At 53.1% G+C, this 13,738-nt stretch overlaps 1 protein-coding gene across 9 annotated transcripts in view; it reads left to right on the plus strand.

The window, feature by feature from the left end:
- Positions 1-13,599, plus strand: part of DENND1A (DENN domain containing 1A) — a 536,096-nt gene extending 522,497 nt beyond the window's left edge. For 7 of the 9 annotated variants that reach the window (XM_053562936.1, XM_053562903.1, XM_053562912.1 and 4 more), the window contains 3 exons: positions 7,183-7,311; positions 10,153-10,411; positions 11,415-13,599. In XM_053562936.1, coding sequence (XP_053418911.1) covers positions 7,183-7,311; positions 10,153-10,411; positions 11,415-12,614 — 1,588 coding nt within the window. In that variant the 3' untranslated portion in view covers positions 12,615-13,599. The remainder of the gene's footprint in view (positions 1-7,182; positions 7,312-10,152; positions 10,412-11,414) is intronic. The other 2 variants (XM_053562946.1, XM_053562931.1) reach the window with 1 other exon arrangement.
- Positions 13,600-13,738: the final 139 nt, after the last annotated feature.

Here is a 13,738-nt window from a genome sequence, read left to right on the forward strand (position 1 = left end):
ACCTAAGACTCCTTGTCTCCTTTCCTTAACATAACGCCTGTTCACACCCCCAGGAACATGGTCCAGGAAGGGCTCACGGGGGATGCAGTCGCATCCTCAGTGAGCAGGGTGCACGGCTCCCCTCCTACCTCATGTCCTGTAGTGGCTGCCCTGGCCTTGACGCCCTGGGCATAGCACCTCATGAGCCACCCATTCCTCCTTCCTATGCCACAGTCCCCTGGGCCTCCCCTGATGTGACAGTGCCCTGCTGTGTACCTTTGCTCCACAAGCATACGCACACACCCACCAGCAGTCTGTGAGCTCCTCCTGGGCTAACGCGATGTGCCCTTCAGCTTTCACGCTCAAGTCCCAAACCAGAGCCAGCCCAGATCTCTGCCCAGAGATGTTCACTGAATGATGGACAAAGGAACCAGTGAAGGCAGGGCACAGCTTACAGCCCAGCCTCTGGAGCTGGGGAAGGGGTGTCAGTTAACAAGCACAAACGGCAAAGAACCTACTGTGCACGTGAATAGGAAGCTGGCAGCACCTGCCCTGCCCTGTCCGTCTGACAGCCAGGAATTGCATCAGCCCCAGAAGCAAGTCTCCAAAATGCCACCTGGGCCCTGCACCCCTGAGGATGGGGACAGCTGTCAGCTCTACCCCTTGGCAGGCCACCAGGCCCCGGTCCCTGGGCAGCCAGGAGCACAAACACCTGAGCATAAGGTCACAGAGCCAATTAGCAGGGCAAGGGGCTCCTAACACCTCTCTCTCCATCTCTCTTGCACACACACAGCAGCAAGCAGCACAGGGCAACATAGGACCCATTTGTCTGTAGCCACTCTGCCCATCTACTCAGAGGAAAGGACTTTTCTCAGGAACTATCACCATAAGGGAGTTAATTCCAGCTGAAAAACCAAGCCTTTAGTCTGCTTTGGGAGGAGAAGGGGCCCTATGCTCAGGACATTACTAACTCCAGTCTCCTCTGAAAGAGTATGTCTTTATCCAACAGAAACCCCTGCTTCTTCCAGATCGCGTCACCATTTCCCAAATGCCTGTGGCATGCCCAGCAATTTCACACGTGTCATCTTGGTTAACCTCCCTGCTCCCCTCAGAAATCTCCACAGCCAGGGCATTGTCAGCCCCATTCAGCCATGGGGGAGCCAAGCTCTAGCAGGTGGAGAACTTGCTCTGGGTCCTGGATGTCCACCCAGTGGGGCTGCAAGGTCCCACATTCCCCACTTTCTTGCCCCTCTGCTGCTGTGAGCCCCAGAACTTGGTTTGTGGGGACTTAGGCTCTCAGCAGACAGAGGCTGTCCTCAGGGGGTGGGACAGTTGTGTATGATCTGCACAGTGGCTTTTCCCAGTAGGTGAAAATGCCCCAAGGTGTCCCCATCACCACACAGCCTGAGGAGCGAGCTGGGGAAAGAAGCCCTCATGCTTAGGCCTGTCTGCGTGTCTGAGCATCTACGTGGTGGCCTTGGAAGGACTTCTGGGGAATGCTGGGGTGGCAGCAAACGGACATGTGAAACAGTTGAATAGACACTTGAATGAAGGCCAAAAAGTCAAAGAGCACAAGCCATTCAAGAGAGATGGGGCAGTCTGGTCAGTACAGCTTCCTGCTTCTCACTGCACCTGCGACCGTGCGGCCTCACATCACCCCCAGCCCACACGTCCCCTTCAGTCCCTCCACCTCCACTTGGTCCTGGCCAACCCCTCTAGCCTCTCCTCTTGAACTCCCTGCCCCAGTGTCACATCCCCTGTCCCCACTCCTCTCAGAGACACCTCTAGGCTGTTGTGCAGCCTCTGCTGTACTCAAAATTAAAACCCCAGCTCTGGCATCACCTCCGGTGAAGCCCCACCCAGGAGCCCCTAAGTATGTTGCCATCAGTGTCCTCTGGCAGATCAAGGGGTGGGGAGGACTGGGTCTCACTCACTGATGCCCTAGACCAGTTCACCTGACAGGTGGGACACACTGCCCTTGCTGATGCTGATTCATCACAACGACAATTCTCGTTGTTTTTATGTAGAGATTCACCTACTGCTGAGTACTGCAGGTCCCTGTATCTGGCTCCAGTCCTCCCTGAGAGCAGCCCTGACCCCTACCCCGGGTCACTCAGGGGGGACAAGCAGCTGTCCCAGTGCACGGCCGCCTCCTGGGTACTACAGTTTGTTCTGGAGACCCTTCAGTCATGGTCAGACCCATTTATTTATTTTTTTTTTATCTCTGCACATGTCAAGAGTACGGTCTAGAGCACAAGCCCTATGTCCTGGTCGTGGAGGAAAGCAGCTGGAATCTCCTGGGACTCCGCAGACAATTCGGATGTGCTAAGATGTGCCCAGCTGAGAACGCTAACCCTGACTGGAGAGGGAAGGCGGGGGCCACCTTATTCATCCTTGGCACCTAAGGCAGACCCTGTGCAGGATAGAAATGGCAGGTGAATGGCATGTGGATAGTAATTAAATATTCACTTATGCTAGGCCCTATGTAAAGCCCTCTACAATGATTTCATTTAACTGTCATGATAAGACTCTTAGGAGGGCTGTAAAAACTCCATTTTACAGATAAGAAAATGAGATTCAGGGCAGCACCTGTGGCTCAACAGAGTAGGGCGCTGGTCCCATATGCCAGAGGTGACGGGTTCAAACCCAGCCCTGGCCAAAAACTGCAAAAAAAAAAAAAGAACGAAAAGAAAAGAAAATGAGATTCAGGGAGGTGAAGTGACTGTTCCAAGGTAGCCTGGACAGGAAGGAGAGCAGGGTGAACGGCTGGACAGGCTGGCAAGAGCTGGCCTCATCCTCGGTCTGTCCCTGCTCATCAGCCCCTTCTCATGGAGCCCCATGATGGGGGGCGGGGAGGACACAGAACAGCCCGGACGTTACAAACTGAAGATCCTTTGTGCTGGAGTGAAATGATCCTTTAAAAAATGATCACCAGCTCCCCTTCATTACCTCCGGAGACCAAGTCCTTGCTGATTTTTTCCCATCTTTATCTCAAGTACATTTAAATGTCAATTAAATTTGAAATATCTACATTTGTCAGCATTTCATTTTGGGCCAGCGTGACGTGCTGCTGATTTGTCCACGCAATGTGACACATGAAAAAAACTCAAGATGCAGATCTTCCTCATTAAAAAATAAGCTGGTGCGATCCTGGCACGACGGAGAGCACGGAGCACGTCCCCGCTTCCTGACGCCGTGTCTCTGACATGGTATTTAAAAAGGAACAGCCTCGCTTGTCACCACTGTCACACACGCACGCTAACCGGCGACACGTTAAACCAAACATTAGAAAGGGTTCGGGAAGTCATCTGCATGGGAACTCCGTGGAGACGAGGTGGGCAGAGGCAGGAGCAGCCGTGGGGGACGGTGGGTCTGAGTGGTGATGGACGGCCAGCCTTTCTTTCTCACCAAGACTCCGGCAGCCCTCGCTGGGTAGCCAAGTTTGCCACGACCTGCCTTTTCACAGACAGCTCTTTGTGTGTAATAAAATCCAGGCAAGTGGTGGGTGGCAGACTGCAGGGTAGTAGCTGAATTGGGTTAATGAGGGAAAAGGTACATTTTTTTTTCATATTCTGCCTTAAGCTAATAAAACATTTAAGCCTGGATGTTTTCGATGGTTCATCCTTTATCTCTGACAAATATCTGACTATATGTTTCATGGGAGAACACGAGCAGCTGAATTTAAATAAGTTTTATTTCGAAATCTCATTTTTCATTAAAAGTAAAAGAGGAAACACCCTACCTTTTATTTCATTGTTTCAGGTCCAGGAGACTGAAGAGGCAGAATCCTGTAGTGGTTTAGAGTCAGGCAAATTTAGATTCGGTTCCCATCTCTACCTTTAACTGCTGTGTGACCCTGGGCAAGTGACTCCCCCTCTCTAAGCCTCGGCTTCAGTGTCTGCAAAGTGGAGATGGAATTAGGAATTCAAGAGAAGGTGTACGGACAGCATTTAAGCCAAGGCCTGCAGGTACTGCTAGTACCTATCATCACCATCCACGTGGCCTGGACCTGTCAAAGCTCTGTTCTGACCACATCGCATGGCAGACTTTTCACCTAGGTGCCTTGCCACTCTTGAGAAACAGGTATATTTTCAGGAGACGACCTAGGCCTCTGTGGAAGCTGCTGCCCAACCAGTCTGGCCCAGCCACAAGACCTGACTGGAGAAGTAAAGTGGTTTGTAAGCTAGAAACCAACACACCACACCACCCCCCACTGCCCCGGTCCCCTTACAATCACACCAGCCTGGGAGGCCCTGGATTTTGACAACGACCTGAACTGCAGCAGCCTGATTTAATGAAGCCAAGGTCCAGTCCAGCATAAAGACTCTTTGCTCTTATGTGAATCCAGAAATTCCTGGCAGGTTTAGTGGCATTCCACTAACGTGCCAAGCTGTGATCTGTGCTTTCTGGTCAAAGCCGGAGGAGGGGCCCATGTGTGGATGGGTGTGGGAGAGGCGTTCGAGATGGATGTGAGAGCCACTGGAGAGTCTCACTATTTGACCCAAGCTAGGGCTAGTGTCCCCTGGTGTGTGTGCATCAGTCCCTCTGACACAAAGTGAAGGTCCTGGGGATGGACAGCCTGGACTGGGATCCCTGCTTGCCACTTCCTGGCTAGGTCACTTGGTCATTTCTTTCTTCTTCCTCTGTGATTCCCCAGGACTCAGCTTTGCCTACGTCTGCTCCCAGAGAGCAGGCAGAAAGGCTCTTGGTTGGTGCACAGATGGACAGATGGACTCATTCTCCACAGAATCAGCACAGTGACACCTTCCTGCTAGGCTCTTGTGGGGGGAGGGGTACAAATGAGATGTGTAAGGCCTTGGCACAATGCCTGCTTGCGGATATCATTTTAAACACTTTCCTGAGGTTTCTGCCTGCCCCTGTATTCCTGATACCTTCATGGTATTCTTTATGTCTCAGCATCTCCCCAGAGAGGGGACACTTTTATATGGCAGCCACAGTGATGAGGCAGGGCTCTGGGAAGGTGGGTGGGAATGGGGACCCCCCCCCCATGCTGGCTTTCATTCATTCAATTGCTGGTCACCCACCACCCCCGCAGGTGGGAGAAACCAAATAAGCCCTTGGGCAGCTCAACTTAGAATAGAATTGCAAGAGGTTAAATGATATCTCTGAAGCACTAAGACACAGCCAGAGAGAGCTGTCTCCATCTGGGGAGAAAACTCCAGCTGGGAGCTCCCAGGCGCTTCCTACAAGTGCCATTTGAGCTGCGTCTTCAAGACTGAAAAGCAGCCAGTGCACCAAGCAAAAGAGGCAGGTGGAGTGTTAAGGGCCTCTATGCTCAGAGACAAGCGTTACTCAGACGCAGCATGGCTGACATGCAGGGGGGAGGAGGCCATAGAGGTGAGCAGAGCTCACATGCAGCGTGGCGTCTGCCCTGCTCAGAGCTCAGACTTGGCAAGGCCACTCACAGCCCTGGGGCTGCCCACCCGCCACCCCTCACCTCAGGCCTGTGCTGGTGAGCAAGAGCAGGCCCCCCAGCTGTTAAACAGACAAGCCATTCTGCAAACATCTGGCATTATTATTCCTAACAGTTTACTCAACGGACTATTTACTCACCATATAATCAATTGCAGCAAAATTGTGATTCGGGATGGCAGAAGTGCAGGTTCTAAGCAGGAGAGTGACAAGGTTGGGTTTCTAATCCAGAACAGACTCTGGTGGCTGTGTGTGGATGGGAGGGGTTCTTGATCTGCCTTGTTTGCTGTGGAAGTGGCAGGGGTGACAGCCTGGCCCCTAGCTGGCTAGGGCACATTCCCAAGGTCAGATCTTCCTTAGCCCATCTCTGCTAAGCCCTGAGGAAAATACCCACCAGGCCGATAACCTGCCTAATCCAGCAGGGCTGAGGTGTGCTTGCCCCTGCCAGCCTGCTAGGTAGCCTGAAAGCTGAGAAGAGCCAAGTTCTGTGACCCGCCTCCTCCCAGGGTGTGACCCTCACTCAGCTAGTGGCTTCTCTTCTGGTCAGCCCCCAGGGACAATGTCAGGAAATCAAAGTTCTGGTGTGAGAGTGTAGGAAGTCAGCTCTGGGTACAACAGTAGGTTGTAGCAAAGTCCAGTCACAACCCACTCGCCCAAGCATGGGGGCAGCTATTGTCCCTCCTTTACCTACTAGCTGTGATTCTCATGCCCTTTCCTGAAATAAAACCTTAAAGGAATTCTGTCCATGAAGTGAAGACAGGAGACTGCTTTGGCTGTGGGGGGTGAGGAGAGAGGGGAGCCCCACTCAGGCACCTAGTGTCTCCTACCTGTCCCTCTCCCCAAAGTCACTGTTGTCTCAGAGCGAGCCCAGCCCATGAATGGAGCAGGGGCATGTGGCATCCGCTCCCTGGCACCGGAGGCAGGATTTGAACCCAGGTCTGCCAGTCCAGTCCTCTGTCCAGGGCCCTGGTCAGTATATAATTCATAGAAGCCCGACGTGAAGTTTCTTTGACCTGTATATGTGTTTGTGTTTATGGAGGTAGAGCTCACAGGTGGCTGACAAGGGAGATGCATTTTTTATAACAATGAATATTTAATTTGCACATCACAGATGAAAAAGACTGTCTGAAGAGGCATCTGAGGGAAACTCCAGAGAGCAGCCGCTAATCAGAAAAGGGCCTTCTCACGAGTCCCCTTCCACATGGCTCACTTTTTTCTTTAACTTTTTTCTTTTTTCCCAGTTTCTGAAGTAGATACGCTCATTGTAGGAAATGTATAAGACACAGAAATCACCTGTGATCCTACCACCTATTACTGACACTTAGCTTTTCCAGTCTTTTTTTCTATGCATTTTTCCTCAAGTATGTAGAGGAGAGAAAATGCGGTGTAATTCCGCTTCTGTGACTTGATTCCTTATAAACGTTATGTTTCATGGGAAGACACCATTCACCCTCTGTGTAGGTTTCTCTTGCTGAAAATTTAGGTTGTCTTGTATTTTAATATTATAAGCCTGAACATCTTTGGGCATCTTTGCTACATTTAGAGTTATCCAAATGGAAGAGGAATGACTAGGTCATAGATGGCAGACCATGAGTTTAAGGCTCTTGACGCACAGGACAAATCCAGTTTCTTTTCGTCTAGGACCAGCTTTCTCACCTTGGGGCTCTCTGGCCTTTTCCCAGGAGCCCCCAGCTGGGCCACCTGCATGTGGGGTTCCGAGGGCACCCCCTAACTGCCTTTTCTTTTCTCTTTTGTCTTCCTCTGCCCCAGCCTGGTAAAGCCTTTGAGACACTATGCTGTCTTCCTCTCCGAAGACTCTTCTGATGATGAATGCCAGCGGGAAGAGGGCCCGAGCTCTGGCTTCACCGAGAGCTTTTTCTTCTCTGCTCCCTTTGAATGGTCTCTCCTTCCTTCTTCCATTTCCCTGAGCTCAGCTTGGTGACTCTCCTGGGCCATGTGAGGGGGGAGGGGTGCTGCTTGCCCTTGCATGGGGGGAGGGGTGTCTGGAGCTGCTGCCTGCTGGTGCCCCAGTGCCACCATGCTGGGTTGGATGCCACCTCCATGTGCTTCCTCTCAGGGCATGATTCTGCCAGCTTTATGGGGGCTGTGCCGATGGAGTGGGGTGACAGGGTGAGATGTCAGCAGGGGTCCTTTTCCTTGTAAGGGGAAAATGGGCTTGATTATCAATGCAACTGGTGATCTGTAAGGCCTTGTTTATCTCAGCACATCTTGGAAAGCCATGGAGATGAGAAGTCAGATTTTAAGTTAAAAATACTTTACTAATATAGAATGTGTATATTAATGCCAGCATACCCAAATGTTCTGATCTGCCTGACTTTTTACAGATAATTTTTATCATTATTATTTATAGCCTAAGCCTCATACCAGTTACAAATAGCAATTTTATGAAAGAAAAAAATATCCCCCCACAATCCAGCCGCCCCCCAAAGTTCGGCCATCGTAGTCCTCCTTTCTTTGCCAGTTCTTACCCCTCCGCCCACAGGCTCTTCAGAGCTGGGATCGAGCAGAGCGACAGCTTTTGTCTGTTTGTATTTGTTAGCAAGGTTGTGTGTTTTTTCTGGGAACCTTAAGAGAAGGGAAATTGCCCTTTGCTGAACGCCCACAGTGCTCACAGCAGCCTTCCCAGAGTGATTGTTTCAGCATCTTACAGAAGAGGAAATGATTTTCCCTCCCTCCCTTCACAGCCCCTGTCATGCCCTTCCTATTCCTAAACCCCAGCCGATCAGGTCCCCGCCCTGGGTTCCTCTGGGGACTTTATAAATCCCGGACTGCACTGCCTCCTCCTACTTCCCCCACAGAAGCTCCTGGCTCTTTCTGGTGACCAGTTACCTCAGACCCCGGCAAGTCAATCCCTCCTGATGTCCTCACTTAGAAAGTGGTGGCTAAGTCAGCCTTGCCCAAGTGTCACATGCCACTATTTGTGTGCATTGAACCTTTCTCTTTAGACTTGTTCTTTTCCTTTAGACAAGGTCTCAGTCTGTTGCCCAGGCTGGAGTGCAGTGGTGCAATTGTAACTCACTGAACCTCAAACTCCCTGGCTCAAGCAATCTTCCCACCTCAGCCTCCCAAATAGCTAGGACTATAGGCACATGCCACCATGCCCAGCTAATTTTTAATTTTTTTTTTTATAGAGATAGGATCTCATTGTGTTGCCCAGGCTAGTCTTGAACTCCTGGTTTCAAATAATCCTCCCACCTTGGCCTCCCAAAGTGCTGGGATTATAGGCATGAGCCACTGCACCTAGACAGACTTTTTCTTTTAAATGTTTTAAAAATTAGTCTTGTCCTGTGATATCATATTTTTAATGAATTCCCTATTTTTCTATTGCTAATTAGAATAAAAATAGAACCCTTAGAATAAGAAATACTCATCAACATGTTAAAATCACCTCCCAGAAAAAGGCACCCTGGTTGGGTAACACCCATCTACCACTGAAGATCCCAGCAGGTTGAGTCCAAGGCCCAGCCCCATGAGGTTCTTTTTGAATTAACTGATGAGTTAAGGCTCATTTTCCTAACTTAGCCCATGACCTCAGAGGCCAGTATAGGCATTTGTGTGTGTGTTTAAAAAGGAGCTGGCCCATCCTAACTCAAAACAAAATGAGCTAAAAAGAACACTCTTTTATGAAGTTTAAGAACACTGATTAAATTTCTTTTATCCCACTCATTGTGTTCAAAGTTAATGGGTCTTTAATCCCTGGGTCAGAGTGAGTGAGGGACTTTTGAAGTCCCTCAAGCTTAGCTTCCATTTCTGGCTCTTCCGGGTGCATTGAGTTAACTTCTCCGAGCTTCTATCTCTCATCTGTAAAGTGAGAGTGTAAGTCCTACTTCATGGGCTGCTTGCATTGTTTCGGGGAGACTGTGCAGTCAGAAGGAGTCCCTGGGGCTAGTGGGAGTCTGTCCCTGCCCAAGTTCCTTCAGCGGGCCTTCGGTGCGGGCCTGCTCCTGGCCAGCAGGTGGCGCCTTCCCCCACCTTACCAGCACCGCCTGCCGTCTCCGCCTGACCCAGGGCCACCATGCCCAGCCCCGCCCGGAGCTTAAGTGGCCGCAAGGTGCAGTTCCGCGGCGGCTCCACTAGAGGTCATAGTTTACCCAGGCACTGCCTCTACCTAACATACGCAGGGGTGCCCTGGGGGAAAGGAAGGCGCGCGGAACCCTTGACTACCTACACCTGGGCCAGCTGCAAGGTTTTGATGCACGAATGTACAGGAAGCTGCCACGGAGCCCAAGTGATGGCCACACTCACTGGTGGGTTGTTGATGCTGTAACCAGCCCCTGCGTGTCTGCTGTGTGCCAGGGACTACATTTGCTCATGTAATCACTGCCACCGCCTGAGCAGCTCTGGCTCCCAGTTGGGGAGCTGGAGCACAACTGCCTGCCTGCCACCTTCTTCTATCCCCTACACTATCTGAATGGCTTGCAACCCCTTTAGCCAGTTTTATAAAATGACATGTGGTTTGTAGGCATCAAAGTAGGTCCCCTCAGAGTGAGTGAGAGCCAAAGCAACTTGCCCAATGTCACAGCCCTACATCTGTCACAATGGCCAGCTTGCACCCTTGCTGCCACCTAGACATCTGCCCTTATGGGTACCCAGGGCACTCCTACCCTGAAGGTTCCTGGGCACACTCTGAAGGACTGGACATTCTGAGGGGCCAGAGAGTCCACATTCTTCCATGAAGGCCCTGGGTGGGAGAATTGAGCCTGCTCTGTCTCCTCCCAGGCCGCAGCCCTATCGGACACTCAAAGAGTCAGACAGTGCAGAAGGTGATGAGGCAGAGAGTCCAGAGCAGCGAGCGCGGAAGCCTTTGGGCCCTGCCCCAGCTCCACCTGACAGGGCCGCCAGCATTGACCTTCTGGAAGATGTCTTCAGCAACCTGGACATGGAGCCCCCTCTTCAGCCACTGGGCCAGGCCAAAAGCCTGGAGGACCTTCGGGCTCCCAAAGACCTGAGAGAGCCCCCAGGGACCTTTGACTATCAGGTATGGTATGGCAGGGAGGGTGCACCCGAGGTAGGTCACCATGTGAGGGCATAAGAGACCAAAGGAGAAACCATGACTCTTCCAAGGACCTCAGACAATGCTTGGGGTCAATCTGACTGCAAACCCCACCCAGCAACCTAGTGATGATCACTAGAGAAGATGCTGGAGCCTGGTGGAAAGGTGTCTCCCACTTCCCTCTGTGCAGTTGTCAGAGGGGGGCCGGTGCTCCAGGCCACTGAGCCCCAGGGCCTGCAGGCAGGGCTTTAGCCCTGGTAGAACTAGGATTGTTCCTATCTCCACCAAGCCTCCTAAGAAGAGCTTTTAGATCAAAATTCCACATTCTGGATTATTCCTGTGTGACTGCTGATATCCACTGTGAGTCCCAGTCTACCATGTCCCCTCTGCACCTCAGTTCCTTCACTTGCAAGTGGAAGCTGCTGACTTTGCAGTCATAGGGTGCCATTGTGAGATTCACAAAGCTCCCACCATTCTAGTAATTCATGAGCACCCCCTGCTCAGGCCAAGAGAAGGGGAGTGACTTGCCCAGGTCATGTAGCATGTAAGTGGCAGAGCCAGGACTCGAGTCTGGTCCTCCTCCTATCTCCCTAGCCAGCCTGGCTTCCCCCCAGGCCCTGGGCCTCACCTAACCTCTGGGCTCACGAGTGATAGAAGGTACCACTCACTCTGAAAAGTCAACGCAGCCCGAGGGAGATAGATTCACTCTCTGAAAACTACTTGGCAACCACTGGTGTAAAAGGACAAAGGCTTTGTCTCTAATCCCTTTGTGCCACACAGAAAACCCTGGACTTGGGAGTCCAGACAGACCTGAGTTCTCTGCTGGTAACCTAGGAGTGCCCAACTCTCCTACTTCCTGGGAGTTAATTAGCCACGTGCCTAGGAGCACATGCCTGGCATATAAGAGGGCCATAGAAATGGGCACACTCTTCCTTCTTGACCGTCCCAGGTCAGCCTGTGGTCACTGTTTCCCTCGTTCCCCCAACAGAGGCTGGACTTGGGCGGGAGCGAGAGGAGCCGTGGGATGATGATGGCCTTGAAGCTCACCCACCCGTACAACAAGCTGTGGAGCCTGGGCCAGGATGACATGGCCATTCCCAGCAAGCCCGCAGCTGCCTCCCCTGAGAAGCCCTTGGTCCTGCTCGGGAACTCCACAACCCTGCCCCGAAGGCCTCAGAACCGCAACAGCATCCAGAACCCTGGTGACAAGGAGGAGGCACCCACCCCGACTCTAGGCAGCATCACCATTCCCCGGCCCCAGGGCCGAAAGACCCCAGAGCTGGGCATTGTGCCTCCCCCGCCCGTTGTCCGCCCAGCCAAGCTCCAGGCTGCCGGCACTACACTCGGTAACTTCTCAGAACGGCTGCAGACAGATCGAGAGAGGCAAGCCACTGTGAGCCCAGCCCTGTTCCCCAATGTTGCTCCCCAGGGCTCCACTGAACTGCTCCAGCCACTCAGCCCGGCCCCAGCAGCTGCAGGCACAAACAGTGACGCCCTGCTCGCTCTCCTTGACCCACTTAGCACAGCCTGGCCAGGCAGCACCCTGCCGCCATGCCCTGCTGCCCGAAATGTAGCCCCCCCATTCACCCCCCAATACAGCTTCCCCCCTGCAGGGACCCCTGTCCCATTCCCACAGCACCCACTCAACCCCTTTGTCCCATCCATGCCAGCAGCGCCGCCTGCCCTGCCCCTGATTTCCACAACAGCTGGGCCCTTTGGGGCCCCTCCTGCTTCCCTGGGGCCAGCTTTTGCACCCAGCCTCCTGCTGTCTGGTGCTGGCTTCTGTGCCCCTCACAGATCTCAGCCCAACCTGTCTGCCCTCTCCATGCCCAACCTCTTTGGCCAGATGCCCATGGGCACCCACACCAGCCCCCTGCAGCCACTGGGGCCCCCAGCAGTTGCTCCTTCAAGGATCCGAACGTTGCCCCTGGCCCGCTCAAGTGCCAGGGCCGCTGAGGCCAAGCAGGGGCTGGTCCTGAGGCCGGGAGAGCCCCCTCTCTTGCCTCCCAGACCCCCCCAGGGCTTGGAGCCAGCACTGCAGCCCTCTGCTCCTCAACAGGCCAGAGACCCCTTTGAAGATTTGCTACAGAAAACCAAGCAAGACGTGAGCCCAACCCCGGCCCCTGCCCCGGCCCCGGCCCCAGGCTCTGTGGAGCAGCTCAGGAAGCAATGGGAGACCTTCGAGTGAGCCAGGCCCTGAGGGTGGGTGAGCCAAGAACAAATGTGTGCTGCCCACAGCTGTGGCCTCGAGGCCCCCTGCTGCTGGGTCTGCCCAGGTTCTGCTGGTGGGTAGGGTGGGACCCCTCTCTGCTACCCCCCTATGCCCCTGGTCTCCACACCACTGCCCATCTCTGAGGGAACGGTGCCAGTTCGGGCCTCAGCGTCGACCCAGCTCCTGGGTACCCGTCCCGCCCGGCATGGCCCCTCCTCAGCACCCTGACTGGGTTTTGCACTAATGAGGTCAGCTGGGCCAATGATTGCCCAGACCAGGTCCTACCCACCTTCCCCTAGAAACATCCTACAAGGCTCCTCCTGAGCCAGCTCTCCTGTCCCTCCTGCAGCCCAGCCCTGCACACCCCACCCGGACAGGCACAGGCGTCAGTGTAACCCTCAAGTGTGAGCTCGTCTGCACGAGACACAGGTGATTTGGGGGTTTGAAGTCAGGGCTCCTCCCAGGTGGAGGATCTACCAGGCGTGGCATCTCTGAACCCTCTCTAGCAATATGCACATGTATTCTTTCCTGAGTCTTCACCCCCAACTCCAAACTTCAGTTGTTTCTGGCCTGGTAGGATCTGGGCTCAGGAGGATCTTAGGCTCCCTTTTGATAGCCAAACCCAGCCCCTGTCACCCCTGCATGGGGCTGGGGCACCAGCAACTCAGATTTGTAGAAGAAAAATAGAAACCCACAAATCTGAGCATGTTAAGAGGAATCCTCAGCCTTCATCCAACCCTCTGTGACTCTGATACCTCTAGTTCTCCTTGACTCTCCTGTCACTGTCAAAGCCAGGCTCAGCTCATTGTCACTTGGGGCTTCGTGGGCAGAGCTGAGAAGCGATGACCCAGATTTCAACTCAAAGGCTAAGCTTAATGCCACATTCTGATGTGGGAGTCTCAGCTGCCCAGGGTCCCTGGGCTGGGACAGGACAATGGCCCTGAGCTCCTATTTCAGGGTTCCAGTGGGCTAGAGCCTTCTTTCACCCTGGAGGCAGAAAGAGCTCCAGAACCCTGTCCCTCCCCACCTATCTTGAGCTTCTGGCCAGCACAGAAATTCCTGAGGCCAACGTCACCAAAGTTAGAAATGTTTTGTTATTG

Source organism: Nycticebus coucang, chromosome 2 (assembly GCF_027406575.1).
Source record: "Nycticebus coucang isolate mNycCou1 chromosome 2, mNycCou1.pri, whole genome shotgun sequence".
Lineage (NCBI taxonomy): Eukaryota > Metazoa > Chordata > Mammalia > Primates > Lorisidae > Nycticebus > Nycticebus coucang.